Source organism: Sinocyclocheilus anshuiensis, unplaced genomic scaffold (genome assembly GCF_001515605.1).
Source record: "Sinocyclocheilus anshuiensis isolate Anshui unplaced genomic scaffold, SAMN03320099.WGS_v1.1 scaffold1014, whole genome shotgun sequence".
NCBI classification, from domain to species: Eukaryota; Metazoa; Chordata; class Actinopteri; order Cypriniformes; family Cyprinidae; genus Sinocyclocheilus; species Sinocyclocheilus anshuiensis.
Genome location: NW_015540943.1, coordinates 570,671 through 585,575, shown reverse-complemented (window position 1 = coordinate 585,575; position 14,905 = coordinate 570,671). Strand labels below are relative to the sequence as shown.

The 14,905-nt window shown below is 39.5% G+C and overlaps 1 protein-coding gene across 1 annotated transcript in view; it reads right to left on the bottom strand.

Moving 5' to 3' along the window:
• Positions 1-6,191, bottom strand: part of LOC107689721 (proton myo-inositol cotransporter-like) — a 56,515-nt gene extending 50,324 nt beyond the window's left edge. The window contains exon 1 of the mRNA XM_016487852.1: positions 5,489-6,191. Within this exon, the coding sequence (XP_016343338.1) occupies positions 5,489-6,023 (535 nt within the window). The 5' untranslated portion in view covers positions 6,024-6,191. The remainder of the gene's footprint in view (positions 1-5,488) is intronic.
• Between the last annotated feature and the right edge of the window lie 8,714 nt (positions 6,192-14,905).

Below are 14,905 nucleotides of genomic sequence, written 5' to 3'. Positions count from 1 at the left end.
AGTGGTGTTCAGACTGGAGTTTGAACCTCTGCTTAATGATATAAACGGGAATCACCCACGAGCTCTCCTGCGAGGCGTCCCAGCGCAGCGCGGGGTAAAGTTTATTTTACTCTATCGCTTTGTTCTAAGCAACGGGGGCATCCCGGGGCTCGAAATTCACAGTGTAGGAGGGGGTAGTGACGCTGGGTGTAACTAAAAAGATGCCATTGTCCGGTGAGGTCCAGTTGGGGAGTTACGGAACGATCTCATATCGCATAATCTTATTACCTGTTTATCTCCTGAACTGCAACTTTCTTTATCACGCTATTCAGCAATTTCCAGCAATTTCACTGGTTAAGGTTAGGGTCAGGTGTGTGGGGTAGGTTTAGGGGTTAGCATTTTTTGTAGCATAGTGTAGGAAATCAACACTTTAATTGACACAACCAATAAAATCTTTAGAATCAGCTGTGGGCCGGAGTTTGCACTGAAGTGGATTGGGGGAAAAAATTGCGCATGCGTGTCATGTCCTTGTCTGTCAATGGGAGGAACCACGCCCTATTTTGGAGCTCCCACCCCATTTTGGAGTTCCCGCCCCCATTTGGAGATCTCCAGGCTGCAGTTATATCTATCGAAGGAAGCCCCGCCTTCTGAGTAAAAGAGCCAATCGCTAATCGGTAAAGGCAGTGCGTCACTGCAGCTGCCATTAGAAGTCCCGGTTGCTATAAAAACAGTCAGCATTCTGGAGACGTGCGCTTAGGACTGCACATGCACATTGGCTGGTCTAGCCTAAAAAATAAGCTGTTTTAATTCTATTGGAGCATAAGAAACAACATTTATGAGACAGTTGTTGTCATATTTCATTGGTGATTTCAAATCTGAAATTGAATTGTAAGCTTGGCAAACAGTTTTGGAGAATTTGTTGTTTCCCCATTCAAAAAGATAGGAGCTGCACTTGCATGCCCGAGAGGTGTTTCAAAGATGTGCAAAACAGTGCTGTGTGATCTTTGTTTGGAACTATTTTCATTGGCAAAATTGAGCAAAAACAAGCAATATTATGTCTAAAATGTAAGTCACTTATTGCTTTACTGAACTTGTATAAAATGATTATTAAATGTGTTCATGCTGATATCTGCAGAAAAACGGTACTCTTTGTGTGATATAGATTAAGTTAACTATATTAAACTATATAAATATAAAAAGCATACAGAAGCATTTTTTTTAGCTTGTGGTTAGCTTAGCAGCTAACTCTATAATCAACTGTGAGCCTGAGAGTTATTACTGTGCTGCTGGTAACAAGATTTCTATGCTGAAGTAGAACAGTCAATTATGAGGTTTTGTCTTGGTTAGGAAGCTGCTTCAGAAGGTAGCTATACATGTAGACAGCAAGGCAGCTCACTAGAATTTGGAACGTCAATATGTACTGAAAACACAAACAAATGAATCACAGTTTACAAGGTTGTTGATGTTACATGAGAGCTACAGTGTGTTGAGTGTTATATTTCAACATTAATGGCCATCAGTAAATTTGTTAAAAAGCGCTAGGGAATATTTAGCAAGTGATATCATTATACGAAATAAGATTTCCTGAGTAGAGTACATCACAATATCAATACTGCAGCTCAGCCCTAATGATGTAACAGTCAGATGGAGGAAGTGGCGGTCGTCTTTGTTGTTGTGGTGTTTCGTGTATGTCTGCTGAATAAACTGTAGTTGCTTTTGCTTAGGTTTACTGTTCTTAAGCTGCAAAACTAGAGAGCGGACTCATTAGTGTGAGACTCCAGACCAAAGCTGTAGCTGTCCCGTTATTAGAGACAGTGTCTTAAAGGAAAAACACTTCCACTTCATTCAACTGACTACCCCAGACACTCAACGTGAGAGGCCATCACTCTAATGGATAAAGGATCTAAAGCCATCTAAAGGATGGTGGTGATCATGGAGACAGCAGATGAGTGCCAAAAGAGCTTAGCTTCTCCTCTGATCACACCAGACCAACTGAACTGCTACTTTACACCATCTGTGATTAGCACAAAGCTCTGCGCCCGGTTTGAAAGACCGGTTTTGAATCCCTTGGGATGGAGTTTTCGAACACTGCATTAATGACTTGATTCGCATAAAAAAAGAACAAAGAGTTATCCCATATATACAGTGTACTGTATTTTGCTGTCTTAACTATGTCGAATAAAGATAATGGGCTGAGGAAAGGCCATTCATTTGATGGTTTAACTGATCTTGGTTTTGCACTCTTCTGGTTTTGTGTTTTCGCAAAGGTCAGTGTGGAAGTAATTGGGTTCAGTTGCTTAAACCAGAAGTCAGTGGTCAATTATCAGATCAGTGACCTTTCGAGAAAGGCTATTTATTTATTATTTAGACTATTTATTTATAAAAATAATTTGAAAATAGATTTGAAATGGGAAAAAAAATGGGTGGGTTTTATATATATATATATTTTATTTTTTTTCTAAAGGGTTGCTTACTGGAATAAGAGGCCTCCAAATCTTTTGCACTCTGTGATCATCCCAACACACAATCAGGCAAAAACCTGTCATTCTGATGGCCTTGAAAAATAATAGTGCAAAATACCTTTAAAATTATGAATATAGATTATGGCCCAGAGTGTACTGGGTCAAATGGTGAATGGTGATTTGAGCAATCAAGAAAGCATTAGTCAGCCAGACAATATAAGGACTGAGAAAATACCAATCTTCCCTAATGACGGTGTGTAATCCAAGACTATAAGCATCAGGCCCAATTGCTCTTTCCAAATGCTCGTGGGATATTCAGCTGATTCTTGGAAGCCCCATGTGGTACATACATTAATGAGAAATACCACTTGAGCTACTGAGCTCTGTCAGTTTTACCGCCCTGTCAAATCACGTGAATCCTTATGACTCTGTACTAATTGCCTGTGTTAAAAATAGGTCTGAATTTTCAATGAAACGCTGCATGAAATTGTATCAAAGCCTGTGATCTTACACACACTATGACTCACTTTAAGCAAAGCAATTAAAAAGACTGTCTATGATTCTTTAGAAAATCAGCCATATTGAACACATTGAACATTAAATAACCTAACTGTGTACATTTATTGAAACATTATTCAAAAGGCAAAAAGTTAAAATCATGTTAAACAGTCAAACAAAAAAAAACCCCAAGCTTTGGTGAAAACTAAGCGAATATTTCATTACTGTAATAGTAATAGTTTTTCACTAGAAATTATATCAAAAGTGGAAAAAGTTGGTCAAAACACAAACAAACTGACCACCAACCACAAATTTCAGATGAAATCTTTATTCATTTATTTATTTTTAGCTCAACTGTCAAGGAATAGAATGCAAAGGATTTTGGGATATTGATGCCTTCCTACCTTAGAATTGCGCCCTCCAAAGACAAAATTGTTCCGCTTTTGGACGCAGGTATTCAGGTATTCAGGGTTACTTGCAAATTCTAGGCAGGTGTGTTGGAGCAGGTTTGGAAATGAAGTCTGCAGGAAGGTAGCTCTCTAGAAGCAGGGTTGGAGATCCCTGTTCTAAACTTATTAAGAGCAAAAGTAGTCTGACTAAATCTGTGGTTCTTAATCCTGGTGCTGGGGACCCACCACTCTGCACAGTTTGCATGTCTCCTTTATTTAACATACATGATTCAGACCATCAGCTTGTCAATAGAGAGCTCAGTGAACTTATCTGAGTGTGTCAGATATAAGGGATATATACAAAATGTGCAGAATTGGTGTCCCCAGGACCAGGATTAAGAACCTAATGACTAATTAAAAGATACTACCTGTCAGATCTGTATTCATTTCTTTAGGTATCTCCAAGATGAACAATATATATATATATATATATATATATATACACACACACACACACATTTAGTTAAAGCATCCATTCACATCTGTTCAGATAACGAGCTGTTCTCAAAAAAAAAATATATATATATATATATATATATATATATATATATATATATACACACACACACACACATTTAGTTAAAGCATCCATTCACATCTGTTCAGATAACGAGCTGTTATTTAGATTTTTGATGTTTGAGTGGGTATATTTGGTTTCTGCAGAGCCCTTTGTGACCGCAATAAAAGGAAGTTATATATAAATAAAAGTTTAGGTTATAGATTGAAAACTGAAAACTGTCTCATGGCACTTAAGTGTTTCCTGAATGGAGATGGGTCCCGCTGGGTCCATGTCTACTGGTCTAGTCTTCTGTCATGAAGACAATTACACAAGAAATTCGAAAGAAGCCTAAATGCTAAGACTTTATTTCAAAGAGACAAGAGAACAAAGGTACCCCAAAAAATGTCACAACAAGGCCACAAAACAGTGGAGTAAGAGAAGCCAATGAGGGTGTGACAAATCACAATCTAAACACATGTGTTGTATAAAGTTTTATCATAATTTCACCATAAAGAATAATTTTGCCCTTGATAAAGGTTTTTTTTTTCTTCTCCAAAATGTATTGTACTTATTTACTAAGCAGACAAAAGTCTTGGTCAAGAATATGCTTGATATGAAATATGATGTTTTAAAATAAAAATCATGGTGAGCATACTTTTTTTTTTTTTTATAAAATTAACCAAATCAATTAACCAAATGAAATACCCAAATAAATATACAAAAAATGACAGCGTTTTGATGCTTGTAAATAAACGGTTAAAGGTTGTTAGTAGTCATACATTACATAAACTAACTAGTGAGAAAGGTGTTTATTTTCTAAAAGTCCACATGCTGAAATTGCCCAAGTTTGAACAGATACAGTCTGAAAAGAGTTTGAAAAGAGAAAGCTACCAAAGTACTGCTCATTTCCAAAACACAAAGGCAATATTCAAATGATGTTACAAAATAAAATAAAGTACAGCAGCATCTGCATTTATAGATGCAGTTTATAAAAAACTCTTCTGCAGCAATTTATTTATTTATTTTAGGTAACTTTATAAAGTGCTTCATTTGGTTATATTCAAGTCTAAAATGTTATTTAACACTAAATCTGACTACATCTGTTTACATACAGTACATGAAATGTATTTGTTTTAGAGCATTAGAGAATTAGCTCAATTGCAGAATTCCTTTTACCTGTTACTAGACTGAAAAACGGTTGGCTGAAAATGTGCTTCCTATGGTTTCCATCTAATTTCATTTATTTTATTCAAATCATGTTACCAAAAATGTTATTTAACATTACTGAATGAACCTAAATATATTAGGTTACGCCAACAAAATGTAAGGGTAAGTTCTGATAGAAATAACTCTTTAAGATAACAAATACAGCACTTTTTTTTTTACAGTAAGCTGATATTTTACCATAACATTGTTTATAAATCTGCTTGATGTGTAATCATTTGTATATTTTATGTTTTTAAATTGCTTAAACCAATTAAAGCTCAAATAGACAATACAATAGGGCAAGGCCCCAAACAACCTCATGTTTTCTATAGTAGCGTAACTTTTCTGATGTCAACACTGAATGAATCTTCATCGGTCAGGTGTATCTCACTTACCCAGACCAAGTCCCACTATGAGCCGTCCAACCAACAGTGCCTCCTTATTAGGAGCAGATCCCAACACTATCGCCCCAATGGCGAAGGTGAAGCTGGCCGTGAGGATGCACACCCGCCTCCCGAACAGACCGTTGAGATACCCGCCGAGCAGCGCGGACACCGCCGCCGCGGCAACAGTCCCGGACACCAGCAGCTCCTGCCACAGGGCAGTTATATTCATGTCCCTCTTGAGCAAAAGCATCGCTCCGGACACCACCCCGGTGTCATAGCCGAACAGAAAGCCGCCGATAGCGGAGAACACGGCCAGGACGTAGACGAAACCAGGCGTGACATCTTGCTGGAACTGTTTGCGTGCCGCGCGTTCCAGGTCCGCGGGCGCAGGAGATGCTGCTGAGGGACCGGCGCTGCTGAGGCTGGCGCTGGACGGAGCCTTGATGAGACTCCGCTCCCCATCATCCGACGCTCGCTTCCTCCTCTCGCCCATCAAATTGCTCATACTACGCAGATTATAGTCATCGCTGGATTTGCGGGACATAAGTGAAAAACCGCAAGAATAAATGTGCACAGTGAGTCAGAGAGGATGAACTGGAGATGTGGGCTGATGTGAGTCCAGCTTGAGGTGCTGCTGTGTTGTTGATGTGATTTTATGAATGGTCTGTCCAGTCTGATTCCTCACACGTTGTGTCAATGCTCTGTGGTTTAAGTCTGAAGGATCAGACAGTGATACAAGTGTGAAGGCAAAGGTAGAGCTCAGCGTCATCGTGACACACCAACACACACGTGCAGAGAAATACATCTATTGGCCAAACAGCTTCCTCTTCCTCTTGTAAACAATAATCTCGCAACACTGTAAAACATTTTTATACAGTATATGTATGAAATGTATTGCGCATGTCTACTTTTTACAGTGAATGTTAAAAAAGGACTCTTGTATTTATTTACATATTTATTTAGCACAAATGTTTTCTTGTCTCTCACAAAAAAAAAGATGAATTAACATGAATGAATTAACTTTGTTTTGTTAAATTAAAATGATGTTCAATTAAGCATATTCAATTATTTAAAAAATGAATTTAAAATAAAAAAATAAGATTTAAGATTTAAAAAATAATAATAATTTTAAAGCATTTAAACTGCCAAATATGACTATTATTTTCTACACCCCCAGGATATCCATTCCATAAATACAACACTCACTGTGAGTGATTGTTTTCCACATTGGATATAAATAGGAATTGTCCTATTGCTTAAATGTGATCATTAAACTTTATACAGCTGTGATTTAACTAATTAAACGTGAGGACGTCATGTTTCAAAATAAAAATGCAGCTAGCAATCACCAAATAACCCACATTTATGTCAACATGCCTTGTGTTTTGCTCTACTGATGATGAATAATTAATATTTTGTGTGATTTATGGTGTTTAAATCATACCTGTAAACTCACATTTCAGCCAGGAAAGTTTTGAGGGCATTTTCCTTTCATATTACCTCCGTATAATGCCCGTAATAACGTAGTGTTTACTTTATGTAACGGCTATATAATTCTGCTGTTCCACAAGCGCCACCTTGTGGCAAAGAGTGAATTTGCATTTTCGCTTATATTCACATTTTACGCAGAACTGTGTTGTGAATGTTAACTGGCATATTAACAAGACAAAAAAAAACAAAATTTGACAAATAATTGTTAGGAAACTTAAAAAAAGAAGAAAAAAAAAGAAGCAGTTTTCTGGGGTCGGGGGGCCTACTGTAATGCTGTAGCCCAGGGGCCTTTGATTATCTTAAGAGAGAGAAAGTAATTTATGTTATTGTTGAAGAAGTAACTTCTTTATGAGTGTTTTACTTATTATTTTCTATCAAAACTCAGTTCAGACCAAAGTAATATAATATTGTAGTATTTCAGTGTCAATTAAAATTTATTGGAGTATCAATAATGCATTAATCATAAAAAAAGTGATTTTCTCAATTTTACGGTATCCAAAAGGCACCAAATGGGAATGACCCAACATTAACTGTCATTAAGAACCTGTCAGTCATTCTATAATTGCAGTTTAATTATGCTTCATTTTGAAAATGACCTGACCATTGAAAAATAATTTTATTTTACAGCAAATTATAAACTTATTAATGTTAACATTTGAAATTATGTTACAAGCAGCTTGTTTCCTCAACCATTTGGTCAAAGAAATTAAATGTTTCTAATTTTTAATTTGCAGTGTCTACTTGAAAATCAAAACAATTTTGATAGAGGTTAAAGGTTTTGGTTAACTAATTTGACTGCCTTACTCATATTCCATGTCTCATGCTTTGATAATGGTTCTTGGAACCTGAAAAACTAAATGAACTTATGCATTAAATTCAGTTCAGTCTTATTTGAAATAAACAAAATCATTTTATTATTATTATTATTATTATTATTATTATTATGATTATAAAAAAGACATTCATAAAAAGACTTAATGTTCAGGAACACACATGCAACTATGCTGATATGTTTTAATTGAGAAGCACATACTGTTATCCCCAGACGTTTAATTTCCTCTACACAGCTCTGTGGACAGCTGGGTCTGCCTACACTAAACATGATAATACTATATTATGCTGTAATGGTGCATCTTAGCAGTTCCCATGGGAAAATAGTATTGATCAGTGTTTGTCCTTTCAAAGCTTAGGAAAATAAGTTCTCATTTATGTCTCATCTAAGTCTCCTTAAAAACAAGACACAAATTAGACAATTCTTATCATGCAGTACATTAAAACATTGAGCACAGAATAAAACTATTTTACAATCTCTACTGACACCAGAGGAAGCAGGTGTGAGATTACTGAGGTCTTTTTTTTTGTGGAGGAAAATCAAAGCAAATGACTATGGGCAAAAGTCTCTGTTTGCTCATTTACTTTATCTGTTTTAGGAGAAACAGTTAAATATGACATAGATTTGTCTTATTTATCCACCAACAAGTTTTGCTACAAAACAATAATATATTGATTAAAATGTTCAGATTTTTCCTTAATATTATTATTATTTTTTTTACTTAAGTGATCTCAACTAAATTTAATGTTGTCGAAAGAATTAACATCAAAACAGAATAAAATTTTGCTAGCACCACAAAAATGACCAGATGATCAGATAACTATAAAAACAAATATTTACATTAAAAACTGCTGTCAGTACACAAGTAAACAAATAATAATAATACAATTATATTTTATGTATTTGAATTGCATATAAAATTTCCATCCATTTGGATTACACAGTTTTAGCATAAACTAATAAACTTAATGTGATGCATATTGTCACAGTTGGGTCTGTGTGTTCATTTCTGCGTGTCTGTGTGTTGTTGTTGCCAGTCTGATTGCTTGTCAGCGTTGCCCAGCATTAGCATGAAGCATCCAGCATGAATTACCACCACCTATATCTGCCTCGTGGTTTTGCTGTGTTTGTTGTCAGATCATTGTTGGCTCATGCCCTGGCATTGTTTTCAGTGTTTCTCTTGTTCCTGGGTTTGCTTGCGTCCTGCCTTGTGTGGATTTATATCTGCCGAGCTGTTTTTATTCATTCACCGACAGATTGGTTCAGCCGGTTGCAGTCCCTGTGCTACTAGGGCCTGCTTTCGTCTGCGTTACAATGAAAGGAGTGAAATTATTTCCTTATAAAATGAATTCTTTGTGAAGCCAAACACTCTCGCAATGCAAATGCCATGCCACAAAACAATGGGCTTTGATCAAGATAGGAAGATCTGGAAGAAAGATCATCTGCTCTTCAGTCCCTTCACCCATCCTTCCCCCCTGGGCACATGGTCCAGGTCACTAAAAGTTGACAGAGAAATGCCAAGAACTCAAGTTGCTATGCTCACATAAAACATTTACCATATCTTCAGGATTCATGATCGTAAACTTTCGGTTTAAAAAAATCGGTGTCATTTTAAAGGTCTTTGTGCGTTTTGTATGAGTAAGCAGTAGGCAACCGACAAAAAGGTATTAGTTAACTTATTACACCCTCTGACTAAGATCAGACTGGCTAGTTTGCGTCTGTGAGTTTGCGCGTATCTCTGAGCGGCATTGGGTCCCTGATGAACGAATAATTGAAAGTATGGGATTTACAGAATACTCAAATATCTAAATTAATAAACAATCGATATCTGTGATCAGCTTTTGATTAGAAATATTGCCTAAATTTAATGATCACGTGAAATTGGAGTCAGATTGAAAACGGAGCTAGACAAAATTGAAACTAAGTCCTGATAAATTCAGAAGCACAAGTAAAAGACCGAATACGCATTAAACCTTCGACCAGGCCGCTGGATTCCGCTTTTTGGGTTTGGCGGGTGGATCCTTACAACAACATCTGACCATTTGCCTTGCTTTGTTTTACCTGCTTGTTGTTCAATAAACTTTTGTTGCATTCGCAATTGGACCTTGAGTTTTCATCCTTGACATAACGATCTGACACAAATGGATCCAGCGTGTGCTTTGGAACTAAGAGACGTTTTTACAAGCAGTAATGCATGCATGGAACAACAGGAAGAGCAGATTATGGATACTGGTAGTGCAGTTCAAGCCCTAGTAGCACCCAGCTCCAGCAGTTAAAGACTGAGTCTGCCTGATAGCCCACTGCACTCAACCCACCTGTTGTTCCATCTGTGGACCACACTATCCAATATGCTGAGCCCTGTCTGCCACCTCCAGCTGTTTACTCTGGTGAGCCCCAGTTATGCCATTCATATCTGGCAAAATGTTCTTTGTATAACGCTCTCCAGCCTTCGTCTTTCCCCGCAGAGGAGTCCAAAGTGGCCTTTGTAATTACTCTGTTATCCGGTCAAGCGGCTCTCTAGGGAACAGCTGTTAGGGAACAAAAACACCAGAGTTGCTCATCGTTTCAGCCCTTCACTGAGGAACTCAAGAAGGTGTTAGAAGGTCTCTGGCAGAGAGGCGGTGCGGGTGTTGGCTGAGTTATGTCAAAGGAATCAGACGGTCAGGGATTACTGAAATTTTGCACTTTGGCTGCGGAATGCAACTAGAACATGGAAGCGCAGTGGGACATGTTTCTGCATGGGCCAGCCAACCGTATCCAAAACAAGATCTACACGCAGGAACTGCCCACATCCCTAGACGGGTTGATTAAACTGGCGATCCGAGTGGATCCACCGAGTGGATCAACAAGCCCTGCAGAGCCTGCTAATACAAAATATAAATTCGACGCTACTGCCAATGACACGGTCGGTCACGTGTTTGATCCTGAGCCCAGGCAGTTGGGCAGAACTTGTCTTTCTCAGGAGAAGTAGAGACACAGGACCATGGGACTGTGTTTGTACTGTGTACTCTGGAGCTGAGGGTAATTTTTTGGACATTAATCTTGCTCAAAAGCTGAGAATTCCTGTGATTCTACTCAACCATCCCATCTCTGTCAACATGCTCAGTGGCCAGCCTCTTCTACCCGTCACTCATACCACTGGGCTGGTGAGTCTCATTACTTCTGCCATCCACCATATTCACTTTCTTTTGACTGATTCTTCCTTGGGCTCAGCTGTCCTTGGTCACCCCTGGTTCTCACTTCATAACCCCAACATAAACTGGCACCAGAACACTGTCTCTTCATGGAGTGAATACTGTCATGCTTCATGTTTGTTGTCTGCCTTTTCTTCTGTGTCTTGTTCTGTGTTACAGGATGAACATACAGACCTGTCAAACATGCCCAGAGAGTACCTTGACCTAAAGGGAGTGTTCAGTAAACCTCGAGCTGCTTCTCTTCCTCCACCTTGTTTCTATGACTGTGCGATAGATTTATTGCCTGGTACATCTCCGCCTAAAGGCAGATTATACTCGCATTCTGCTCCAGAAAGGGAGGCCATGGATAAATATATTTCTGATTTTCTGGCTGCCAAAATCATTCCTCCTTCTTCTTCTCCTGCGGGTTCAGGTTTTTTCTTTGTGGAAAAGAAAGATGGTTCCCTGCGTCCTTGTATTGACTATCGGGGGCTGAACAGCATCACGATAAGAATACTTATCCTTTGCTGCTGATGTCTTCAGCTTTCGAACGACTGCAGGGAGCTTCCTTTTTCACAAAGTTGGGCATGCCTATTATTTGGTTTGCATAAGGGAGGGGGATGAGTGGAAGCCCGCTTTTAATACCCACAGGGGGCACTTTGAATATCTTGTTATGCCGTTCGGGCCGTCCAACGCTCCCACGGTCTTCCAGGCATGGGTCAATGACGTGCTGAGAGAAATGGTCGATCTGAATGACATTGATTTTTCTCTCTTTTTACAGGAACATGTTCAGCATGTCAGGTGAGGGCTTCAGAGGCTGCTAGAGAATGGGCTTTATGTCAAGGTGGAGAAATGCGTTTTTCATGCACAGTCGGTTCCCTTTTTGGGATACATTGTGCATGGATCCTGACAAAGTTCAGGTTGTGGTAGATTGGCCAACTCTAGATTCCCGCAAGGCCCTGCAGAGGTTTCTGGACTCCGGCATTTTATTCATAATTATAGCCAGCTTTCCACCCTTTGACTGGCTTGACTTCCACCAAAACGACATTCAAGTGGTCCAGCATGGCTGATGCTGCGTTTTCCAAACTGAAAGGCTGCTTTGTTTCAGCTCCAATTCTTGTTGCCCCTGATCCTTCTTGTCAGTTTGTGGTGGAGTTTGATGCGTCAGAGGTGGGGGTTGGCACGGTTCTTTCCCAGTGCTCTTACGCGTATGGCAATATGCATTTCTGTGTGTAATTTTCTCATCGTTTATCACCTGCCGAACGCAATTACGACATTGGTAATAGAGAGTTGAAGGCCCTGCAGAGGTTTCTGGACTCCGGCATTTTATTCATAATTATAGCCAGCTTTCCACCCTTTGACTGGCTTGACTTCCACCAAAACGACATTCAAGTGGTCCAGCATGGCTGATGCTGCGTTTTCCAAACTGAAAGGCTGCTTTGTTTCAGCTCCAATTCTTGTTGCCCCTGATCCTTCTTGTCAGTTTGTGGTGGAGTTTGATGCGTCAGAGGTGGGGGTTGGCACGGTTCTTTCCCAGTGCTCTTACGCGTATGGCAATATGCATTTCTGTGTGTAATTTTCTCATCGTTTATCACCTGCCGAACGCAATTACGACAATAGAGAGTTCCTGGCAGTCAAGCTTGCCTTGGAGGAATCACGTCATTGGTTGGAAGGCTCGGGTGTACCTTTTATCATCTGAACCGACCATACGAACCTTGAATATATCAGGTCTGCCAAATGGCTAAACTCTAGGCAGGCTCGGTGGGCTTTATTTTTCGGTTGTTTTCATTTTACCATTTTATTAATGTCTGGGTTCCAAAAACATAAATCCAGATGCTTTATCCCGTGTTTTTGACCAATCTGAGTGTCCGTCTTCTCTGGAGTTTATCTTGCTAAAGAAAATTGTGGTTTCAATGGTGACTTGGGAGCTCGAATTGAAGGTTTGTATGACCGTACAAGGGGTAATGCCTCAGCCCATGTGCCCACCGGGTCGTTTGTTTGTGCTGGAGAGTTTACGGTCCAATGTTATCCGGTCATTGTTCCAAGGTGGCACAACTCATTACCAGTGTCATCTACAAGCCTGTCTCTGTTTGAGTGTAGCTTAGGTTAGCAGCCACCTATTTTTCAGAGTCTGAAATCCGGAGTCACAGTCCTCTGCCCATGCCTTTGTCCAGAGGTGCTGCCGCATTTGGAGGAAGGCCAAAAAGATTTTCCTCCAGGTGGGGTCACGCACCAAGGCCCAGGCCGATCGCCATTGGTCAAAGCCTCTCGTCTATGTCATTGGTCAAAAAGTGTGGCTTTCATCCAAGAATATTCCTCTCTGCACCGTCTGTAATAAACTTGCCCCTAAACTTGTCCACCAAGATTATTAGTCCGGTGGCAGTCCGCCTCAAATTTCCTCCAGCGTACAGGAGAATTCATCCCGTCGATCATACATCCAAATTTGTGCAAACAGTGACATCATATGAATGCGTATTATGTATTCAGACTATAGAAATGTGTATGTGCACATATGTGTAGTGTTTCTTTACAAAGTGACATCGACAACTACTGACCTGACATGTATAATACAGCATTTTAGTTGTTTTTGCAGATCCGTGTGAACGGGGATCACTTTGACAACATTGTTATCTGAACACATAACCTTTCCAAAAATGCAAAGGAAACAATTTCTGTTTTTACTACAATCAGTGTCATGTAAACGTACCCTGAGTGCTGTCTCTGAACTCCCTGTGTTAGCTGTCTGCTCTGTCACCGCCAGAAATACCACCCTTGCCTGATCGGTCACAGCATCCGAGGCCGTCCATGAACTGACTTTGCTCCCTGTCTACTCTGTCTTGGCCACAGAGGCTGTTCCTGAACTTTCTGTGCTCCCTGGTCTGCTCCGTCACAGCCATAGAGTCCATCCCTGAATTCTCTGTAACGGCCATGAACTCAGAGAAAAGGGAGAGCATGATCCAAAAGCAGAATACATTTATTAAATAAAACAATATAACGCAAGGAACTCAAAGGAAAGAGAAACAGAACCAAGCTCACAAAGTGTCATGAAAAGTACAAAAACTGACCAAGAAGAAGGGAAATACTAGGGATTATATGAACATTAAAGGTTAATTGACTAACAAGATAACAAGAGACACCTGGGGAGACAATCAAGATGGACCCAATGAACAAGAAGAAGACAACAAGGACTACAAAACAAGCACAATAAACTGGAAAAGAAGCAACATAAAAGTCCGAACACAAAACAAAGGCACAAAGACAGGTATTATGTAACATACTGTACATGCAAATAGTTAACAATAAACCAATAAATAAACATTTCTGTTTATTTTTTTAATACCTATTTCATGACTGAAAATATGCATCACATTTGGTTTATTAGTTTATGTTAAAACTCTTCAATCTAAATCAACCCTCTACATTGCGAGTAAATCACTCGTATATGCGACTAAATCTTCACTCTGGCGACTAAATGATGTCTAATATTAGCCAATGGCTAATAAATTCTCAGAATTTACTCGCCAGTGTGTGAGTTGGAGGCTAAGTATAAGTTTAGCTCAGATATATTTTCACTCGCCGAACACTCTCTGACTGAGCGCATCAGAGTTTCACTCTCCGCCAAACGATCTGTGCTGTTTTTCAGTTCATCTGAATGGATGTGCAACGCACAACGTACCGTAAACTCTAGTGTGAAGGCGCACGACTCGCCGTCGCTTTGTTTCACACACACGCAGCGAGAGGGGGAGAGAGAGAATTGACGCGCTACCTATGCCCGCTACATGTAAACCATATTCTTTGTTGTGTTTTGCTGTCAAAATAACGCAGTTCCTTTGGAATTCTTCCGCTTTTAAGAACTACCGCTTTCTCCGCTAGTGGGCGGCACTAATGTGCAAACGGCAATCTCATTGGCTGGCGCTCACCTATTATCGT